The 19,220-nt window shown below is 35.9% G+C and overlaps 1 protein-coding gene and 1 pseudogene across 1 annotated transcript in view; one reads left to right on the top strand and one right to left on the bottom strand.

The window, feature by feature from the left end:
* Nucleotides 1-9,558: 9,558 nt before the first annotated feature.
* LOC107842167 lies at nt 9,559-10,766 on the bottom strand (annotated as a pseudogene).
* A 4,031-nt stretch (nt 10,767-14,797) lies between these two features.
* Nucleotides 14,798-19,220, top strand: part of LOC124887007 — a 15,701-nt gene continuing 11,278 nt past the window's right edge. Inside the window, exon 1 of the mRNA XM_047396098.1 lies at nt 14,798-15,380. Within this exon, the coding sequence (XP_047252054.1) occupies nt 14,798-15,380 (583 nt within the window). The remainder of the gene's footprint in view (nt 15,381-19,220) is intronic.

Raw genomic sequence — 19,220 nt, 5'->3', positions numbered from 1 at the left:
CATTTTTGCCACTACCAAACTTATGAGTTACTAGTCAACTCATACACTTATGTTACGAGTCATAAGATTGACTCGTAACGACTAGGAACGTGTTTTCCTGCACATTTTACCAAGGTCCTTCATGTCTTTGCCCACTCCTTCAAAAGCCAGACCCAAGTTGTTTTGGCTTCACAAGGGGTGGTATAAAAGACCCCAAATCCCCAAATCACAGCACAAACTTCAATTCCACCAAAGAGAATCAAAAGGGGTGGTTTTCTCTCTTCCTTAAGCAATTAGGGTTTCTCAAGAACTAGATCATTTTCAAGGATTTTTCCCAAAGCTTCTACTCCAGGTATGTGAGGTATTCATCAATGGGTTTCTTCCAGGCTTCCACCCATTGAGTCCCCAAAATCTCCTTTTTATTCAAGTATGGATTTTTAATCTTCTTTTATGAAATCATTCATGTAAGTCATGAATTTAATCTATGTTATCTTAGAAATTTGAATTCAAGCCATGTTAACATGTTTTCCCCATGACAATTAGATTACTTCATGCTTTGAACTTCAACTACGCATGTCATATTCAATTGCGCCCATGTCAAATTATCAAATTATATATTAAACCATGTGAAATTGTTATCCTCCCAAGTTTAATACATTTATATATTCAAATTCATAGACTTGATCAGTTTGGTGACACGTATTATGTTTTGGGTCTTTGAATTGGGACTTTATGTCACTGTTTTGAGTATTGTTAGCAAATTTTGTAATCACTCAGTGCAAGCGGGTTATGAACACCCGATACCTATGTGTTTAGTTATGTTTCAGACTTTTCAAGTAATGAGTCAGTCCATTCATGATTTTTTCATCATACTCAGTTTGTTATGATCATGTTGAGCATTATCAGTTGAGATGTTCAGTTGATCTTAAGCAAAAAATAGTGTAGTTCAATTAGGAGTTGGATTTAGTATCGAGTGAACCCAGGGATGGAGGCTCACCTGCCAGTAGAGGGTGTGACTTTAGTAGTTGTCCCTGAGTTCCAGAACTACGTAGCCAGCATAGGTTTTGAGAGGTCTTTCTAGTAGTTGAGGGTTGACATTCTCTTAGGGGAGCCTAACAGTAGAGGGTGTCTCCCTAGTCCTTCGGGATACTATTTTAGTGGATCCACGCAACAAGTGTTAGTACCCATGGAAAGGTTCTGACACCCTTCCAACTGGGGTTACAAGTTGGACCCTGATTAACTCAGATTGTGGCATGTTAGTTACATTATAGCTCCCAACATCAGTTTAAGTTTGCTTGACCAAGTAGTCTCAGTTATTCAGTTAGTCAGTATTACAGAATGAATTAAGTTCATGCTTTACTTGATTTTGCATTCTAAGTCTTACATGTCCATGCATCTATATTCGATTGCCATATGTATTCCAGTTAGTTCTTACCTCACATACCAGTATATTTAAAGTACTGATCGAATACTTTTCTCTTGCTCTATGTTATCTTATAACATAGGTTCGGATGCACAGTTTCCCGACCATCCCTAGACAGCTCAGCAGCTCCCTGCAGTAGTAGTGGTAAGTCCTCATCCATCGAGGATGTGATATGTTATTTCAGTTATTTCAATATTTTTCCATGTTCAGTCAATTGAAGTTAGTTGGGGTTTTGTTTTATAAACTCTGTACGTTTTAGAGGCTTTAAGATAGACAGTCTAGTTTCCAGTATTTATCAGATACTTTAGACATGTAGTTTTATATATATAAACTTCAGCATTTCAATTGATGTTACTTTATCAGTTTATCTTTTGTACATGCTATTTTATTATCATTTTATTTAGTGCTCGCCGCAGGTACTAGATCATGGGTTAGCTTGGGGTTACTTATGGTCTTAAGCATCGTGTCGCAACTAGGGGGTAGCTTCAGGTCATGACAAAACTTAGTATTAGAGCCTAAGGTTTCAGAGTTTCCTAGGGTATCTTAAAACCGCGTTGAGAAGAGTCTTGTTCATGGGTGTAAAGCATGCTACACTTATGGACAAGAAGCTGCAAGACATTTTTTTGGAAGGTTTCCCTTCTTTCGGTGTTCATGTCGTGCGAAAAAGCATGAGCTCTATTGAATTCCTTTTTCTAAGTCATACTTCATTCTGTTTACAAATAATGCCTCCTAAAAAAATAATGAAAAAAGGAATGGGGATCAGCCCATACCACCACCTGTTCAAGAAGATTCCCTGAATGACCATTCTCTCACGCTGAGTTCAGGGACACTTTCACTGCCTTATCCCATTCTATAGTTGCTCAGAACGATCAACAGGTTGTTGCTCTAGCCAATCCAGTATTGAATACCGCTGCAGCTAGAATTCAGGATCATTTCACTTGGATAAATCCTTTTTTTTTTGGATTCAAGTCTGAAGAGGATACACATGGGTTTTTGGATGTTGTGCAGAAGGTGATAGATATCATGGGTTTCACTTCAAGTGAGAGTGCAAACTTAGTTACGTATCAGATGCACGGAGTATCACATACTAGGTTCAAGCATTGGAAGGAAGAAAGGGGCATTGATGCGAGACCTATTGAGTAGGATGAGTTTACCACAACTTTCTTATATAGGTTCTTCCCATTAAAGTAGAGGGAAGCTAAGGTTCAAGAGTTTATAAACTTAAAGTAGGGTAGCATGAGTGTGAGGGAGTATTCACTCAAATTTACTAAGTTGGCGATGTATGCTCTTACTATGGTGGCTGACTCTAGGTCTAAGATGAGTAAGTTCTTATCTGGTGTATCTGATAGTATTGTAAAGGAGTGTAGGACCGCTATGTATATTAATAAGATGAACGTGTCTAGGATCATGGTTCATGCTAAGCAGATTGAGAAAGAGAAACTTAAGGAGAAAGAAAGAGAGAATAAGAGGACAAAGACAAGTAGCTTCAACTTCTCACAGCCAAAGTCGGAAGGTGGTAATCGTTCTAAGTTTCATCAAAAGTTTTCAACTCCATCTCCATCTTCAGCCAATGCCCCAGTTTCTAAGTTTAGGCAAGACAATTGAGGTAGGGCACTAGGCTCTCAGAATCATAGTAGCGTGAACAGTGGCCAAACCAATCCGCTTTGTAGAAAGTATGGTAGGAATCATCAGAGAGAGTGTAAGGCAGATAGTGATGGATGTTTTAGGTATGGAAAGCCAGGCCACATGATTAGGGATTGCCCAACGGTTGGTCAGAAGGGTAAAGATGCTCGACAACAGGGTCAGTCCAACTTTTCATCAACTCCAATAGGTCGCCCAAATCAGCAAGGTGCTACTTCCAGTGCCACCAGTGGGCAGTGCCTAAATAGATTGTATGCTCTTCAGACTCGTCATGATCAAGAAAGTTCTCCTAATGTGGTTACGGGTATGTTGCAAGTCTTTCATCTTCATGTCTATGCATTGTAAGACCCCGGAGCTTCGCTTTCCTTTGCGACTCCTTATATAGATTGACTTTGGTGCCAGTCCTGAAATATTAGTAGAGCCTTTCTCAGTGTCCACCTCAGTGGGTAAGTCTATTATAGCTAGACGGGTATACACAAATTTCCCAGTCACAGTCTCTCAGAAAGTTACTTTAGTTGATCTTGTAGAGTTAGAGATGACTGATTTTGATGTCATTCTCGACATAGATTGGCTCCACTCATGCTATGCCTCAGTTGATTGCAGAAATAGAATCGTTCAGCACCAGTTTCCTAATAAACCAGTTATCAAATGGAGGGGTAGTACATTCGTGCTCAAGGGTTAGTTTGTTTCCTGTCTCAAGGCATGACAGATGATACCCAAGGGGTGTATATATCATCTCATCGAAGTCAAGGACTCAAATTCTAAAACTTTGAGTCTTGAGTCAGTTTCGGTAGTGAATGAGTTCCCTGATATGTTTCCATAAGATCTTTCTAGAGTTTCTCCCAAAAAGGAAATTGACTTTGGAATAGATTTCTTTCTAGATACCCAACCTATCTCTAACCCGCCTTACAGAATGGCTATAGATGAACTTAAGGAACTAAAGGAGCAGTTAAAAGATATGTTGGAAAAAGGTTTCATCAGGCCCAACGTTTCACTATGGGGTGCCCAGTTCTATTCGTACATAAGAAAGACGGTTCTCTCAGAATGTGCATTGACTACCATGAGTTGAACAAAGTCACAATCAATAATAAGTATACTCTCCCCAGTATTAGTGACTTATTCGACCAACTTTAGGGTGTGAAAGTTATTTCTCTAAGATAGACCTTAGGTCCAGCTATCATCAGTATGGAGTCAGAGAATATGACATTTCGAAGACAACCTTCAAAACTTGGTATGATCACTTTGAATTCTTAGTTATGTCCTTTGGACTAACGAATGCCCCTACAGCTTTTATGGACTTGATGAATAGATTGTTCAAGCAGTACTTAGACATATTCATCATAGTCTTTATTGATGATATCCTTGTCTATTCCTATAGTAAGAATGACCATGTAAACCATTTAAGGGTTGTGTGGCAGAACCTTAGAGATCATCAGTTGTTCACTAAGTTCAGTAAGTGCAAATTTTGATTGATATCAGTAGCTTTTCTTGGCCACATAGATTCCAGTAATGGATTTCGAGTTAATTCTTAAAAGATCAAAGCAGTAAGAAATTGATCTAGACCTATCTCTCCATTAGATATATTATAGATGATTTGTTGAAGGGTTTTCTTTTATTTCTTCCCCCATGTTAAGGCTAACCCAGAAGAAGGTTAAATTTCAGTGGTCAGATTACTGCAAGAACAATTTTCAGGAGTTGAAAACTCGACTCACTTCCACTCTAGTCTTGACTTTGACAAATGGCACAGATGGATTCGTAGTGTATTGTAATACTTCTAGTATTGGTCTTGGTTATGTATTAATGCAGAGAGGTAAGGTCATAGCCTACGTCTCTAGACATCTTAAGCCTCATGAGAAGAACTATCCAACCCATGATCTTGAGTTGGAAGCTATGGTTTTTGCCTTGAAGATTTAGATATACTACTTTTATGGGGTTTATGTCAACGTGTTCATGGATCACAAGAGTTTACAGTATGTATTCATGTAGAAAGATCTAAATCTTTGTCAGAGAAAGTGGCTTGAATTGTTGAAAGACTATGATATGAGTGTGTTGTATCACTCAGGCAGACTATGTATTCCATGTGTTGATGGTCTGAGATAGCGAATCTTAGCTAAAACGCATGGTACGTGATATTCTATTCACCCCAAAGCTACTAAGATGTACCGTGATTTATGGGAGATCTGTTGGTGGAGTGGTATAAAGAAAGATATTACAGAGTTTGTGGTTAAGTGTTCGAACTGTCAGCAGGTTAAGGTTAAGCACCAAAGTCCTAGTGGTATACTTCAGGAGTTTAGCATCCCCACATAAAAGTGGGAGGAGGTAAACATGGATTTCATTATAGGGTTTGCCTCGTACGCGTCATCAGCATGATTCAATATAGGTCATTGTAGACAAAATGACCAAGTCAGCTTATTTCTTGCCAATTTATACTTTGTATTCAGCTGAGGATTATACTAGACTCTATCTCAGTGAGTTGGTTAAGTTGTATGGGATTCCATTGACTATCATCTCAAATAGAGGTACTCAGTTTACCTCTCACTTTTGGAAGGCTTTCAGAAGGGTCTTGGTACCCAAATTCATCTCAGTATAGGCAGATAGTCAGGCAGAATGGACCATTCTGACTTTAGATGACATATTGAGGGCATGTGTTATTGATTTTAAGGGTAGTTGGAATGACCATTTACCTTTTATTGAGTTTGCCTACAACAACAACTATCACTTCAGTATTCAAATGGCTCTTTATGGGGGGAGATGTAGGTCTTCTATTGGTTGGATTGAGTTAGGTGAGGCTGCTTTGATAGGTCCATATTCAGTGTTTGAGGTGATGAAGAAGGTTCAGTTGGTTCGAGAGAGTTTAAAAATAGCCCAAAGTCCACAGAAATCTTATGCAGATGTGAAAAGAAGAGATCTTAAGTTCGACGTTGGTAACTTGGTTTATTTGAGAATTTTGCCTATGAAAGGGGTGAAAAGATTCGGTAAGAAAAGGAAACTCAGTCCCCATTAATATCCCCATATAGAATTTTGAGATGTTATGGGAAGGTAGCTTATGAATTAGAGTTGTCTACAGTTTTGGCATCAGTGCATCTGGTGTTTCTTGTTTCCTTGCTAAAGAAATGCATTGGTGATTAAGCTTCTATGGTTCCTTTAGAAAGTGTGGATGTGAAAGATAGTCTCTCATTTGAAGAAATTCCAGTTGAGATCCTTGACCACCAAACTCGTAGGTTGAGGAATAAAGAAGTTTCCCTGGTTAAAGTTTTATGGAGAAATCAATCTGTTGAGAGGGCTAATGGGGAAGTAGAGGTAGATATGTGAGCCAAGTATCCTCATCTTTTCTCCTCGAATTCAGATTCAACTTGAGGTAGTGGTTTCCCTTAAATTGACTCTCTCTCGTCTTCTATCTCAGCTTTATAACTATGTTCATGTTATTGCATGTATTCATGAACTCAATTCAGTCTATGCATCATGTTTCAGATTTAGTTATTTAATCATGTTTCAGTTCATGGGTAGTCAATGTAAAAGGTTAGTTTCCTTAGTATTCTCAGCCTAACCAGTTTCATTCGGGTATGAATGATCCCAAGGGAGAGATATTGTAATACCCCATATTTCGAAGTCACTATGTAACTTACGACTTATCTTCTTAGGTCGTAGGTTCATCATGCGAGTCGTGAGATGTGAATCGTACCCATGGCAGTGTGGACTGATTGATATTCTATTTAGGATTCGACTCGACCATAGGAATCGTCACTTGATGTTACGAGTCGTATGGGGATAGGTCGTAAGGTCAACAGTATAGGTTCCCTAAATTTCTATCCAAATTACGAGTGGATATTTTGAATCGTATGGACATGTGACAAGCCATAAGATACCTCTCGTATGTTGACCAATGTGTGTCACTTTTGCCACTACCAAACTTATGAGTTACTAGTCCAACTTGTACCCTCATCTTACGAGTCATAAGATTGACTCGTAACAACTGAAAATATTTTCCTACACATTTTTCCAAGGGCCTTTATGTTTTTTCCTACTCCCTCAAAAGCCAAACCCATGTTGTTTTGGCTTCACAAGGGGTGGTATAAAAGACCCCAAAGCCCCAAATCACAACACAAACTTTAATTCACCAAAGAAAATCAAAATAAGTGATTTTCTCTCTTCCTCAAACAATTAGGGTTTCTCAAGAACAAGATCAATTTCAAGGATTTTTCTCAAAGCTTCTACCCCAGGTATGTGGGGTATTCATCAATGGGTTCCTTCCACCCGTTAAGTCCCAAAATCCCCTTTTTGTTAAAGTATGGATTTTTAATCTTCTTTTGTAAAATCAACCATGTAAATCATGAATTTAATCCATGTCATCTTAGAAATTTGAACTCAAGCCATGTCAACATGTTTTCCCCATGAAAATTAGATTACTTCATGCTTTGAATTTCAACTAGTCATGTCATATTCAATTGCTCCCTTGTCAAATTATCAATTTTTGAATTAAGCCATCTGAAATTGTTCTCCTCCCAAGTTTATACATTCATATATTCAAATTCATGGACTTTATCAGTTTGGTGACACGTATTATGTTTTGGGTCTTTAAATTGAGACTTTATGTCACTATTTCAAGTGTTGTTATCAAATTTGGTAATCATTTAGTACAGGCGGGTTATGAACACCTGATACCTATGTGTTTACTTACGTTTCAGACTTTTTAAGTAATGAGTCAGTCCATTCATGATTTTATCATCATACTCAGTTTATTATGATCATGTTGAGCACTATCAATTGAGATGTTCTGTTGACCTTAGTCAGAAACAATATCATTTTAGTTGGGAGTAGGATTTAGCACCGAGTGAACCCAGGGATAGAGGCTCGCCTGCCAGTAAAGGGTGTGACTTTAGTAGTTTTCCCTGAGTTCCAAAACTATGTAGCCAGCATTGGTTTTGAGAGGTCTTTCTGCCAGTTGAGGATCGACATTAACTTAGGGGCACCTACTAGTAGAGGGTGACTATCTAGTCTTTCGGGACACTATTTTAGTGGATCCACGCAGTAATTATTAGTACCAGTGGCAAGGTTCTGAAACCCTTCCAACTGGGGTTACAAGTTGGAGCCAGATAAGCTCAGATTGGGGCATGTCAGTTACATGATAGCTCCCATAATTTCAATCAGTACTCAGTCTATATCAGTTCAGGTATGCTTGATCAAGTAGTCAGATTCTCAGTTATTCAGTCAGTTAGTCTTACAAATTAAATTTAGTTCATGATTTACTTTGTCTTGCATTCTCAGTCTTACATGTCCATATATCTATGTTCGATTGCCATATGTATTCCAGTTAGTTCTTACCTCATGTACCAGTACATTCAAAGTACTGATCGTATACTTTTCTCTTGCGCTATGTTGTCTATAAAATAGGTTCGGATGCACAGTTTCTCGACCATTCCTAGATATTTTAGCAGATCCCCGTAGCAGTAGTGGTTAGTTCTTATTCATTAAGGATGTGACATGTCATTTCAGTTATTTCAATATTTCTTTATGTTCAGTCAGTTGGAGTTAGTTGGGAATTTGTCCCATCAACTCCGTATGTTTTAGAGGCTTTCAGATAGACAGTCTAGTTTTCAGTATTTATCAGATACTTCTGACATGTAGTTTTATATATATAAACTTCAGCATTTCAGTTGACAGTACTTTATCAGTTTATCTTCTGCACATGTTGTTTTATTATCATTTTATTCAGTGCTCATAGAAGGTAGCAGATCATGGGTTAGTTTGGGGTCACTTGTGGCCTTAAGCACCGTGTCGCGACTAGAGGGTAGCCTTGGGTCGTGACACATTGTAAACCTACTCCTCTTTTGAGAAGCTTGTGTAGGTATTTTATTTCCTCTCTTATCTTGTAGATTTGAGTTGTGGGCTAGAGTTAGCCATTTTAGTGTTGGGGGCTAGAGTTAGCCGTGGTAGTACCTTTGTGGGCTAGAGTTAACGTTGGTAGTCTTTACAATAGAGTTATTATAGAGAGTGTTTACAATAGAGTTATTGTAAGGGTAAGGGGTTAAGAGTTTAATTCCTAGATTGCAAAGGTTGTAATCTAAAAGTTGCGCTTGTTTTAGTGAAGTGGTTGAGAAATCTTACTGGGTAGGTCATGGTTTTACTCTCTTGAGCAAGGAGGTTTTTACGTAAAACATCTGGTCTTCTTTACTTCTGTTCTTCAGCTTTTATTCTTAGTCGTATAACTTGGTGTGGGATCAGGTTCTTATTACTGTGGTGAACTCATATAGGACTTTTCTATTATTAGTTGAAGAAGCTAATATGGGACCGGGTCCCTAATATCGTGGTGGGCGCATACAAGCATTCAAAAGGTTTAGAAAGACCAAAATACAATGACCTTCTATCGTCCACATTTCTGTTCTAAGGACTGCATTATGGTCTGCTATCAAGAATCACTCCAAGTCAAGTCTAGATCTGCAGAGCACTAAAACCCGTTTACGAACTATATTTCGATTCATCCAAGCAACATCAAGACCACACTTTAAGATACTTGGTAGTAGCAACTTCTGTTAATAATAGAATAAAAATTCACGTCAGGAGTACAAGGGGGGTACATTTTAATTCTTTTCTTTTGTATACATATACATAATAGAATCTAGAGAATTCGAACTAGATCGATCTGCAATTTTATTCTAACACATAATTTGAAACTATGTAAGGTTGATAACGAGGATGTGTTATTTTTTAGCAGAAGCTGCAGCCTCAATACGAGCTGGAGCTAATTGGAAATAAACAAGCAATTCATCTTCTTTTCTTGGCGGTAGATATTCCTTAACTTGGCTGCAATTAACATACTCATCTCTCCAAGCACAAAAGTTTGGAAATTTTTCACTCCAGAGACTTGTAGGAAAATTCCTAGCCAAAGTCCCATCAAAAGCAAACCCAAAATTTTCAGCAACAAAGAACTTCTTATCCTTGAGCTCATTGTCAAGAACTTTCAGCATCTCATAAACTTCTTCTTTAGCTTTCTCTTGCTCCTCTCCTACGCGTAACAAAATATCTATTGCCACTGTCGACTACAAATTACACACACGCAAATCTTAACAACAATATACTATGTCTCAATATCATCCAAATATACAAAAATTCTGAGAAGTATTTCAAGCTCTCTGTATTTCTATATAATAAGATATAAAGTAAATGTAGTAACATGACGAAATTATTTATGCAGATAAGAATACATAGAATGAAGACGAATTTACCTTATCCTCAAGGAACTTAGTCCAAAAGTGCGCTAAAGCTCGGTCGTAAGGATCTTTAGGCAAGATGGAAGGGCCTTTAAATGTCTCATCAATGAACATAGACTCACAAATGGGCTTCCCATTGTGAATTAGAACTGGAGTTTTCTTGTGAATTGGATTGGATTCAAGAAGTAGAGAGCTCTTGTTGTGTCGATCCTCTTCTATATATTCATATTCTACTCCCTTCATTTTTAGAGCCCACTCAACTCTGTGAGTATGGGCTATACCAAAATCCGAGCAACTTCACTTGTGCCATATCTCAACTTTGGGTATAATTGTTTGCTCATCTACAATGTTAACGCAAATTTCAGTGGTGGTTTTCTCTTGAATTGTGTTCCTCTTTTATAGAAGGAAAAATCAAAGAAAATAAATGAGGGAGTGGTTCAAGGTTCCTAGATTTCTCCTATTTCTTTTTAATTCTTCGTATACTCTATTTTATTTGCCTTTTCCTGTGCCCCCCAGTTGGGAGAAAAAAAAAGCATATTGAAAGACGTTCGAAAGTACTTAGCTAACAGATAGAGGTGGCTTAATTAACTACTAAGGGGTGGTTTGGTTGGGAAAGAATTAGTTATCCCCGGATTAGTTAATTCATGGGATAATTTATCTCGTCACTATAATATAAATAGTGGGGTAAATAATTCCGGTACTATCTAATGCCTACAATCAAACATGAGATAAAATAATCACTTATACATCACACCAAACGCGGAACTAAAATCCTTCTTTTTCCTCCTCCTGATCCTTTCTTCCTCATTGCTTCTTCTTCATCCTCCTTTCTTCTTCATTGTTTTTCATTCTTTTAAAAAAAAATAAAAAATCAACGTACCGCAAAAGTGAAGCTTTTCAAAAGAATTATATATTAACTGTAAGTATATTAGTTATATCATTTAGAAATATTAGTGAGTGGTATATTAAAATATATTTTGACAATTATATTAATACTACTAAAAAAAATAGTTTTGGTGTTCGGAAAAAAGCGACCACTTTTAGTCTTTTTTTTTTCATTTTTTTTCTAAAAAAAAATTAATTAAAAATTGACCACTTGTGGTCGCTTTTTGATTTTAGAAAATAAAAATAAAATATTTACAAAAGGCGATCACTTGTGGTCGATTTTCAATTAAAAAAACTTAAAAAGAAAATATTTTTGAAAAAGCGATTAAAAATACTATGTAGAAAGCGATCACTTGTGATCGTTTTTTGATTAAAAAAAGTTATAAAGAAAATGTTTACAAAAAGCGGCTACAAGTGGAAGATTTTCATAAAAAAAAAAAAATATTTTTGAAAAATCAATCATAAGTGGTCGATTTTCATTTAAAAAAATAAAAAATTTATGCAAAGACTAAAAAAAATTAAAAAAATGTTTTTAAAAAAGTGACCACAAATGGTCAGTTTTCATTAAAATATAAATTAAAAATATTATGCACAAAGAGAAAGATTAAAAAAGAAAATATTTTACCATAAATGATCGATTTTCATTAAAAAAATTTAAAAGTATATTTTTAAAAAAGCGACCACATGTGCTCAATTTTCATTAAAAATATAAGTTAAAAATATTATGCAAAAAACAATCACTTGTTGTTGCTTTTTTATTTTTAAAAAATAAATAAGAAAATATTCACAAAAAATAACCACAAGTAATCGATTTTCATTAAAAATTAAATTTAAAAAGAAAAAAATCAATTATTATACGTAAAATCAAATATAGTTTTATTATGTATACAATAAAAATAAATTAATATTTATAATTTATAAAAAAACATATTAGAAAATAAACTAAGAAATATATTAAATAAAATAAATAAATAAATAATGTTAAACATAATCTTTATTTTTTACTTATGTTTGAATAAAATAAATATATTTTTCATCTAGTGAATATATATATACACACACACACCTGTATATCTCGTGTCGTATTTACGCAGTAGTCAAAAGCTAACTGAATGTATGCAAGTATATTGAATGCGTTGATCATACAATTGGAGTTATAATAATGTAAGGTACATAATCGATAATTCTTCAAAGAGTATAATAAATGCGTTCTATTATGTGGTAATAAGCTCGTGCATGTGATGTGTAATATACGTATTCAAATTTGATATTATATATTGGGGGAGGGGGGTCTATATCTCATGTAGTGATGTACGTAGTACGCAGTCAAAAGCTAACTAAATGTATCTAATTATATATTTAATATGTTGATATCATACGATCAATTGATAGATCGAGGTAATAATATTTTGTTGAAGTTATAATAACATAAGATAAACTAACCGATAATTCATCTGAGTATATGTGAATACCTTGTACTACGGGTTAATATACGTGTGTATTTGATTTACATAGTACGTATTTAGAATCTGATAATAGATAGAGAGTGTGTGTGTATATGTATATATTATGTAGTGACGTTTGTAGTACGTAGTCAAAAGCTTACATTTATATATATGTATGTATATCTATGTAGTGATGTACGTAGTACGTAGTCAAAAGCTAACTAAATGTATCCAATTATATAATGAATATGTTGATATCACACGATCGATCGATCGAGGTAATAATATATCGTTGAAGGTATAACAACATAAGATAAACTAATCAATAATTCATTTGAGTATATGTGAAATATGTTGTGTTGGTGGGGTAATATACTCGTGTATGTAATGTATATAGTACGTATTTGGAAGCTGATAGTCAATCGAATATATGTATGTATACGTATATCCCGTGTAGTAATGAACGTAGTAGTCAAAAGCTAGCTAACTGAATCTATATATCCAAGTATTTTGATTAATATGTTGATATCATACTATTTAGAAAATATACTACTCGTTTAATGTAGAAAAGGGTATACTGTTGAAGTTATAATAACATAAGCTAATAAACTGTTAATTCATCTGTTTAATATGTTGTGTTATGAGGTATATAATATCATATTTAGAAGCTAATTAACCAAAAATTCATCCTAATTTATGAAATGCATTGATATTATTATACGATTGAGAAATATACTATTTATGTTAATGGGATAGTAAAATAACTACTTATCCGACTTATATATACATTATATTGAATTATTTGGATGTTATTATAAATATTATTAATTTACTAAATTTTAAATTTTTTTAAATAAAATCAATCACAAGTGATCAATTTTTGAATAATTAATTTTTTAAAAAAATATATCGATCACTTGTGATCGATTTTCCTAAGATTTTTCTAATACCGAGCCTGATTTTTTCTTTTCTTGAAACTATCACTATTTTGAATGGCTTGAGAAACTAGCTTCTGTACCACACCAGCCTTATGTTTCACTGAACTTGCACTCCAAATATTTATTTATTTATATTTATATAAAAAGAATAAATAAAAAAATAGATTATCTCTTTAATCTACTATTTTTTTAATTTTAATTTAATTTAATTTTTCTCAACTAACAAATTGTACCAAATTGAATATACACAACAAATAAACAAATTGAATCAAATTCTAGGGTTTCTCTGTCACAGCTCTCTCTTAAATTGGACCAAATCGTTCCTTTGATTTTGTACCATCAGTTGTCGTTCTCATATTCCGTTCAGAGCAAACGCCACCAGCCAAAGAAAACGTCACCGGCGGACCAGCCAACGTAGCAGTAGCCAACAACGACCAACCATCTCTGATATAGAAGGAAATAGAACAGAAAAAATGGAATATCCAGGCGGTTAAGTCAGTTAAGGAAATGAGGGACCACTGATGTAGTTAATTCTATTTTAGTCCATAATCCATTTATTATAAGTCTCGATATTTACACATTCGTCCTTATAGTTTCTAGATTGAGCAGGATTAACCCTTACTCAGAATTAGTTAGCTGTATCAGTAGGGGAAGAGGGAGAAGGACACGTGTCCAGGTCTGGTCCCAATATATTGTACTGATATTTCCATCAGAATCATGAATGGGATGTTATCTTACTTTTGCCCTAGCTTCTTTTCTAGCATAATTCCTTTCTAGTATAATTTTCCTTTGATTCCTGTAAGTTGTGATTCGACCCGTATCAGTGGTATCAAAGAACTTTTCTGGCTCTGTGGTGTACCAATGGTGAACGATATACAAGCAATACTTGGTGTGTTGGAAAAAATGTCACTCGATATGGCACGGTTTGCTGAGAGGCAAGATCAATTGGAGGCCAATCAAGAAATTACTTCTCGCAATCAGATGAAGGCTCTGAAAGCTATGAAGGATGCATTACAAGGTGGAAGACGACCCGAACGAGGTAAGGAAGCACTTCACTTAAAATGGGAACTCTATTCACCTTCAGATTCACCTCTTCAGCTGGGGAGTTCTCCAACTCGAATGAGGATGCCTTCTTCTTCCCAGATGGTTTCCCCTAACCAGTAAAGCCTTCCTTCATCCGTGGGTGGAGCTCTGATACCTCTTTCAGCTGGAGCAGCTATACCAGCCCATTATAACCATGTTTCTGTACCACCCCAAAACCCATCCTACCCTGTTAAAATGCAGACCACTGCTGTGTCTGTAATTCCATCCCAATTTATTCCTATCCCATTAATCCAGTTGACGAGACCATATATCCAAACCCCCTTCTCACAAATTCCATACCCAAACTCCTCCAACAATCAATATCATCCTTACCCTCCTTGTTACAACCAGAATATCCAAATTCCTCAACCAATTTATCATCATGCACCATATGTCGATTGCACATCTTTATTTTCACAACAATTCCAGCCCTTCCCTTATATGCCTAACCATACTCATGCCCAACCCACTCTAAACCTGCCCACATTTACCAAATACACCACAATTGAATTCCCAAAGTCTGATGAGGGGGACTTGAGGTCCTGTCTATATAAGGTAGAACAATTTTTCTTTGTAGAGGAAATAACCATCCATCAGAGAATGAAACTTGTAGCTATTCACTTTGATGGTGATGCCCTGCAATGGCATCAAGGATATGTACGAAGTAGGGGTCAGGCACCACTTCCTAGCTGGGAAGAGTATGTATATGCATTGGCTGATAGGTTTGGAGCTGAGTACTCTGATCCAATGACTGAGCTTATGAATGTGAAACACATTGGTACAGTTAAAGAATACCAGAAGGCTTTTAATAGTGTCATGACTAGAATTAATCTTCCTATGGAGCATGCTATTAGCATTTATCTCAATAATTTGAAACCTAAAATGATAGTTGTAGTACGAATTGGGAACTCTGGAACCTTACCCCAAGCTTACTATCTATCAAGACTTCAAGAGTTAAATTTTGCTGCTCTGAGTAAGGGCTAATCCTGCTCAATCTAGAAACTGTAAGGACGAATGTGTAAATATCGAGACTTATAATAAATGGATTATGGACTAAAATAGAATTAACTACATCAGTGGTCCTTCCTTTCCTTAACCAACTTAACCACCTGAATATTCCATTTTTCTATTCTATTTCCTTCTATATCAGATGGCTCTCTGAACAACTTATGATATTCCTGTATTAGGGACTGTACTACCTTGGGAATGCCTTCTTCAGCTGGTGTTACCGTTTCTTTTGGAACTCCAGCAGTACATACTTTGATCATGAAAATCTGAGTAGTATCCACAAAAATTTTGTTCAAAGCTTTAGCATCCACTGTTTTAAATGTTGGACAAGCCCCCTGCAATGTTACAGACTTTCCTAGATATACAAATTGCATAAACAACTTCCCAAAGTTCATATGTATGTCCCCCAACTTACATAGCCATTGAACCCCTAGTACCATATCACAACTTCCTATTGGTAGCACTAAGAAGTCATCTTGAAACAAGGTGCCCTGCATGATCCATTGAAACCTTTTGCTTCCCTTAACAGATTGTATGACTCTACCATCTGCTATAGACACATCTTGAGGGTTACCTTCGAATTACTGGTTCAACACCAGCTTTTTACAAAAAGGAGCAAATGTGTCTTTGCAACTAAAGAAGTGGAGTACTTAGGCCATTGTATATCAGCTGAAGGAGTGTCTACAAACCCCAAAAAGATAGAAGTTGTGCAGTCATGGCCTGAACCTGTGAACGTCAAACAGTTAAGAGGTTTTTTGGGGTTAGCAGAATATTATCAGAGGTTTATAAGGGGTTATGGAGTGATTAGTAAAGCATTAACAGACTTGCTGAAAAAAGATAATTTCAAATGGTCTAGCAACGCCACAGAAGCTTTTGAAAAATTAAAATAATTGCTCACATCAGCCCTAGTTTTAGTGTTGCCAGACTTCTCAATTTCTTTTGTGGTGGAAACTGATACTTGTAGTGTGGGTATTTGGGAAATATTGATGCAAAGGGGTCAACGAATTGCTTACCTAAGCAAAGGGTTATCTCTTAGACACCAAACATTGTCAGTTTATGACAAGGAACTATTAGCTCTAGTTATGGCTGTAAACAAGTGGAATCAATATTTGATTGGTAATACTTTTATAGTTAAAACTGATCAAAAGGCCTTGAATTTTTTGTTAGAATAAAAACTGCACACTGGATCCCATCTTAAATGGATTACTAAGCTCATGCAGTATGACTTCACTATTGAATACAAGAAGGGACAGGAGAATAAGGTGGCAGATGAACTATCAAGATTACCTGTCGCTGAGTTAGCTGCACTCACCCTGTCAATAATTAAGTCTGATTTGTTACAATTTATTAGGCAAAGTTGGGACTTGGACATCGAGCTAGTCAAGAACATTCAAGAGCTAAAAAAAGGGAAGATCTGAGAGTTCAGGGTGGTCTTTTATTCATGATCAGTTGAGAAAAAATAGAAAATTGGTGGTTGGACCTGATGGGAAGTTAAGAGAAGAGATTATTAAAATATGGCACAATTCTGCAGTAGGGGGCACTCTGGTATTGAACCAACTTATAGGAGAATAGCTGTATTATTTTATTGGAAGGGCATGAAAGATTATATACACAAACATATTAAAACATGTGATTTTTGCCAAAGACACAAATATGATACCATTCCCTACCTTGGCCTGATACAACCCCTTAAGATTCCTACAACAGGTTGGAGTAGTATTAACATGGATTTTATAGAAGGATTACCTAAATCGAGGGGAAAAATATGATATGGGTAATAGTTGATAGACTCACTAAATATACACATTGTATTGGCATTGCTCACCCATATTCAGCTACTGATATTGCCAAATTATTTATGGAGCATGTTTATAAGTTGCATGATATTCTTGAAGAAATAGTGAGTGATAAGGATCCTATTTTTACAAGCAAAATGTGGCAAGAATTGTTCTCTATGCTGGGTGTCGCCCTGAATAGATCTATTGCATACCACCCTCAGAGTGATGGCTAAACTAAGGTGGTGAATAGATGTCTTGAGACCCATCTTAGATGTTTTTTCTCTAACTCTCAAGCAGATTGGTTCTCTTATTTAGCTACAGCCGATTGGTGGCACAATACCATATTTCACACGTCCATACAAACTACCCCGTATGAAGCCTTATATGGACAACCCCCACCCTTACACTTACCTTATGCAACTGGTGACTCGGGAGTGGAAGAGGTAGATAGAAGTCTATTGACTAGAGAATTCAAGTTTCAGTTGTTACAATACCATTTACAAAGGGCTCTACGTAGGATGATCACTCAAGCTAACAAACATAGGTCAGATGTCCAGTATAAGGAAGGAGATTGGGTGTATCTAAAGATCCAACCGTACAGACAAGTCACTCTCTCAGGCTCCCCTTTTTGCAAACTATCAGGTAAGTATTATGGTCTACATCAGATTTTACAAAAAATAGGGAAGGTGGCTTACAGGCTCTCTTTACCTACTCAGTTGATGTTACACCCCACCTTCCATGTATCCCAACTTAAGATGTGCCACAAAGTGCCCAATAATATTAATCATCCTCTAGTTGCTGATATTGCCAGCCCATTTTACCCTCAACCACTGAAAATTGTGGATAGACGTATGATACAGAAGGGGAGCAAAGCAGTTGCACAAGTGTTGATTCAATGGGATCAACTTCTAGCTAATCAAGCAACTTGGGAAGATTACCATATTCTCAAGATCAGATTCCCTTCATTTCTTCCTTGAGGTCAAGGAAATTTTCAACAGGGGAGATCTGATATAGAAGGAAATGAAACAGAAAAAATGGTATATCCAGGCGGTTAAGTCGGTTAAGGAAAGGAGGGACCACTATCTAGTTAATTATATTTTAGTCCATAATCCATTTATTATAAGTCTCGATATTTACACATTCGTCCTTACAGTTTCTAGATTGAGCAAGATTAGCCCTTACTCAGAATTAGTTAGCTGTATCAGTAGGGGAAGAGGGAGAAGGACACGTATCCAGGTATGGTCCCAATATATTGTACTGATATTTCTATCAGAATCATGAATGGGATGTTATCTTACTTTTTCCCTAGCTTCTTCTCTAGCATAATTTTCCTTTGATTCCTGTAAGTTGTGATTCGAACCGTATTAATCTCTCTCTCACACTAATTCGGGTTTACTAATTTGGAAGAAGGTACGATTTTATGAAACTTTATATCAACTAAATGCATTTATTATTATTATTTTTTTTCATTAATTTTGTAAATTGTGAGTTGAAATGTGCCCCATGCTTGATGAATTGAGATTTTGATGCCAAATTTGTGCATAAAATAATGTATATGGATATATTTTCTATTAATTCCTGGTGTTATTCCTTTTCTTGGACATACACCTTAGTTTTATGTAATGTTGAAGAAAGAAAACCAATGCTCCCGGTGCTTAGTTCAATGGAGTTAGACTAAGTCTTGTGTTTAAGTGGAGAAAGGTGCTTATTGCTCATGCTAGCACTTGTTCTATTTTCTTTTTACTAGATATTTTGTAATATCAATCCGGAACCTCCCTTTTCTAATTTTCTTTTGCTCTTTTGGTTACTATATTTGATCTCTTGATGAGCAC

The sequence above is a fragment of the Capsicum annuum genome, chromosome 9, assembly GCF_002878395.1.
Source record: "Capsicum annuum cultivar UCD-10X-F1 chromosome 9, UCD10Xv1.1, whole genome shotgun sequence".
NCBI lineage: Eukaryota > Viridiplantae > Streptophyta > Magnoliopsida > Solanales > Solanaceae > Capsicum > Capsicum annuum.
Note: the sequence above shows the minus strand (reverse complement) of the source record. Positions and strands in the feature narration are given on the sequence as shown.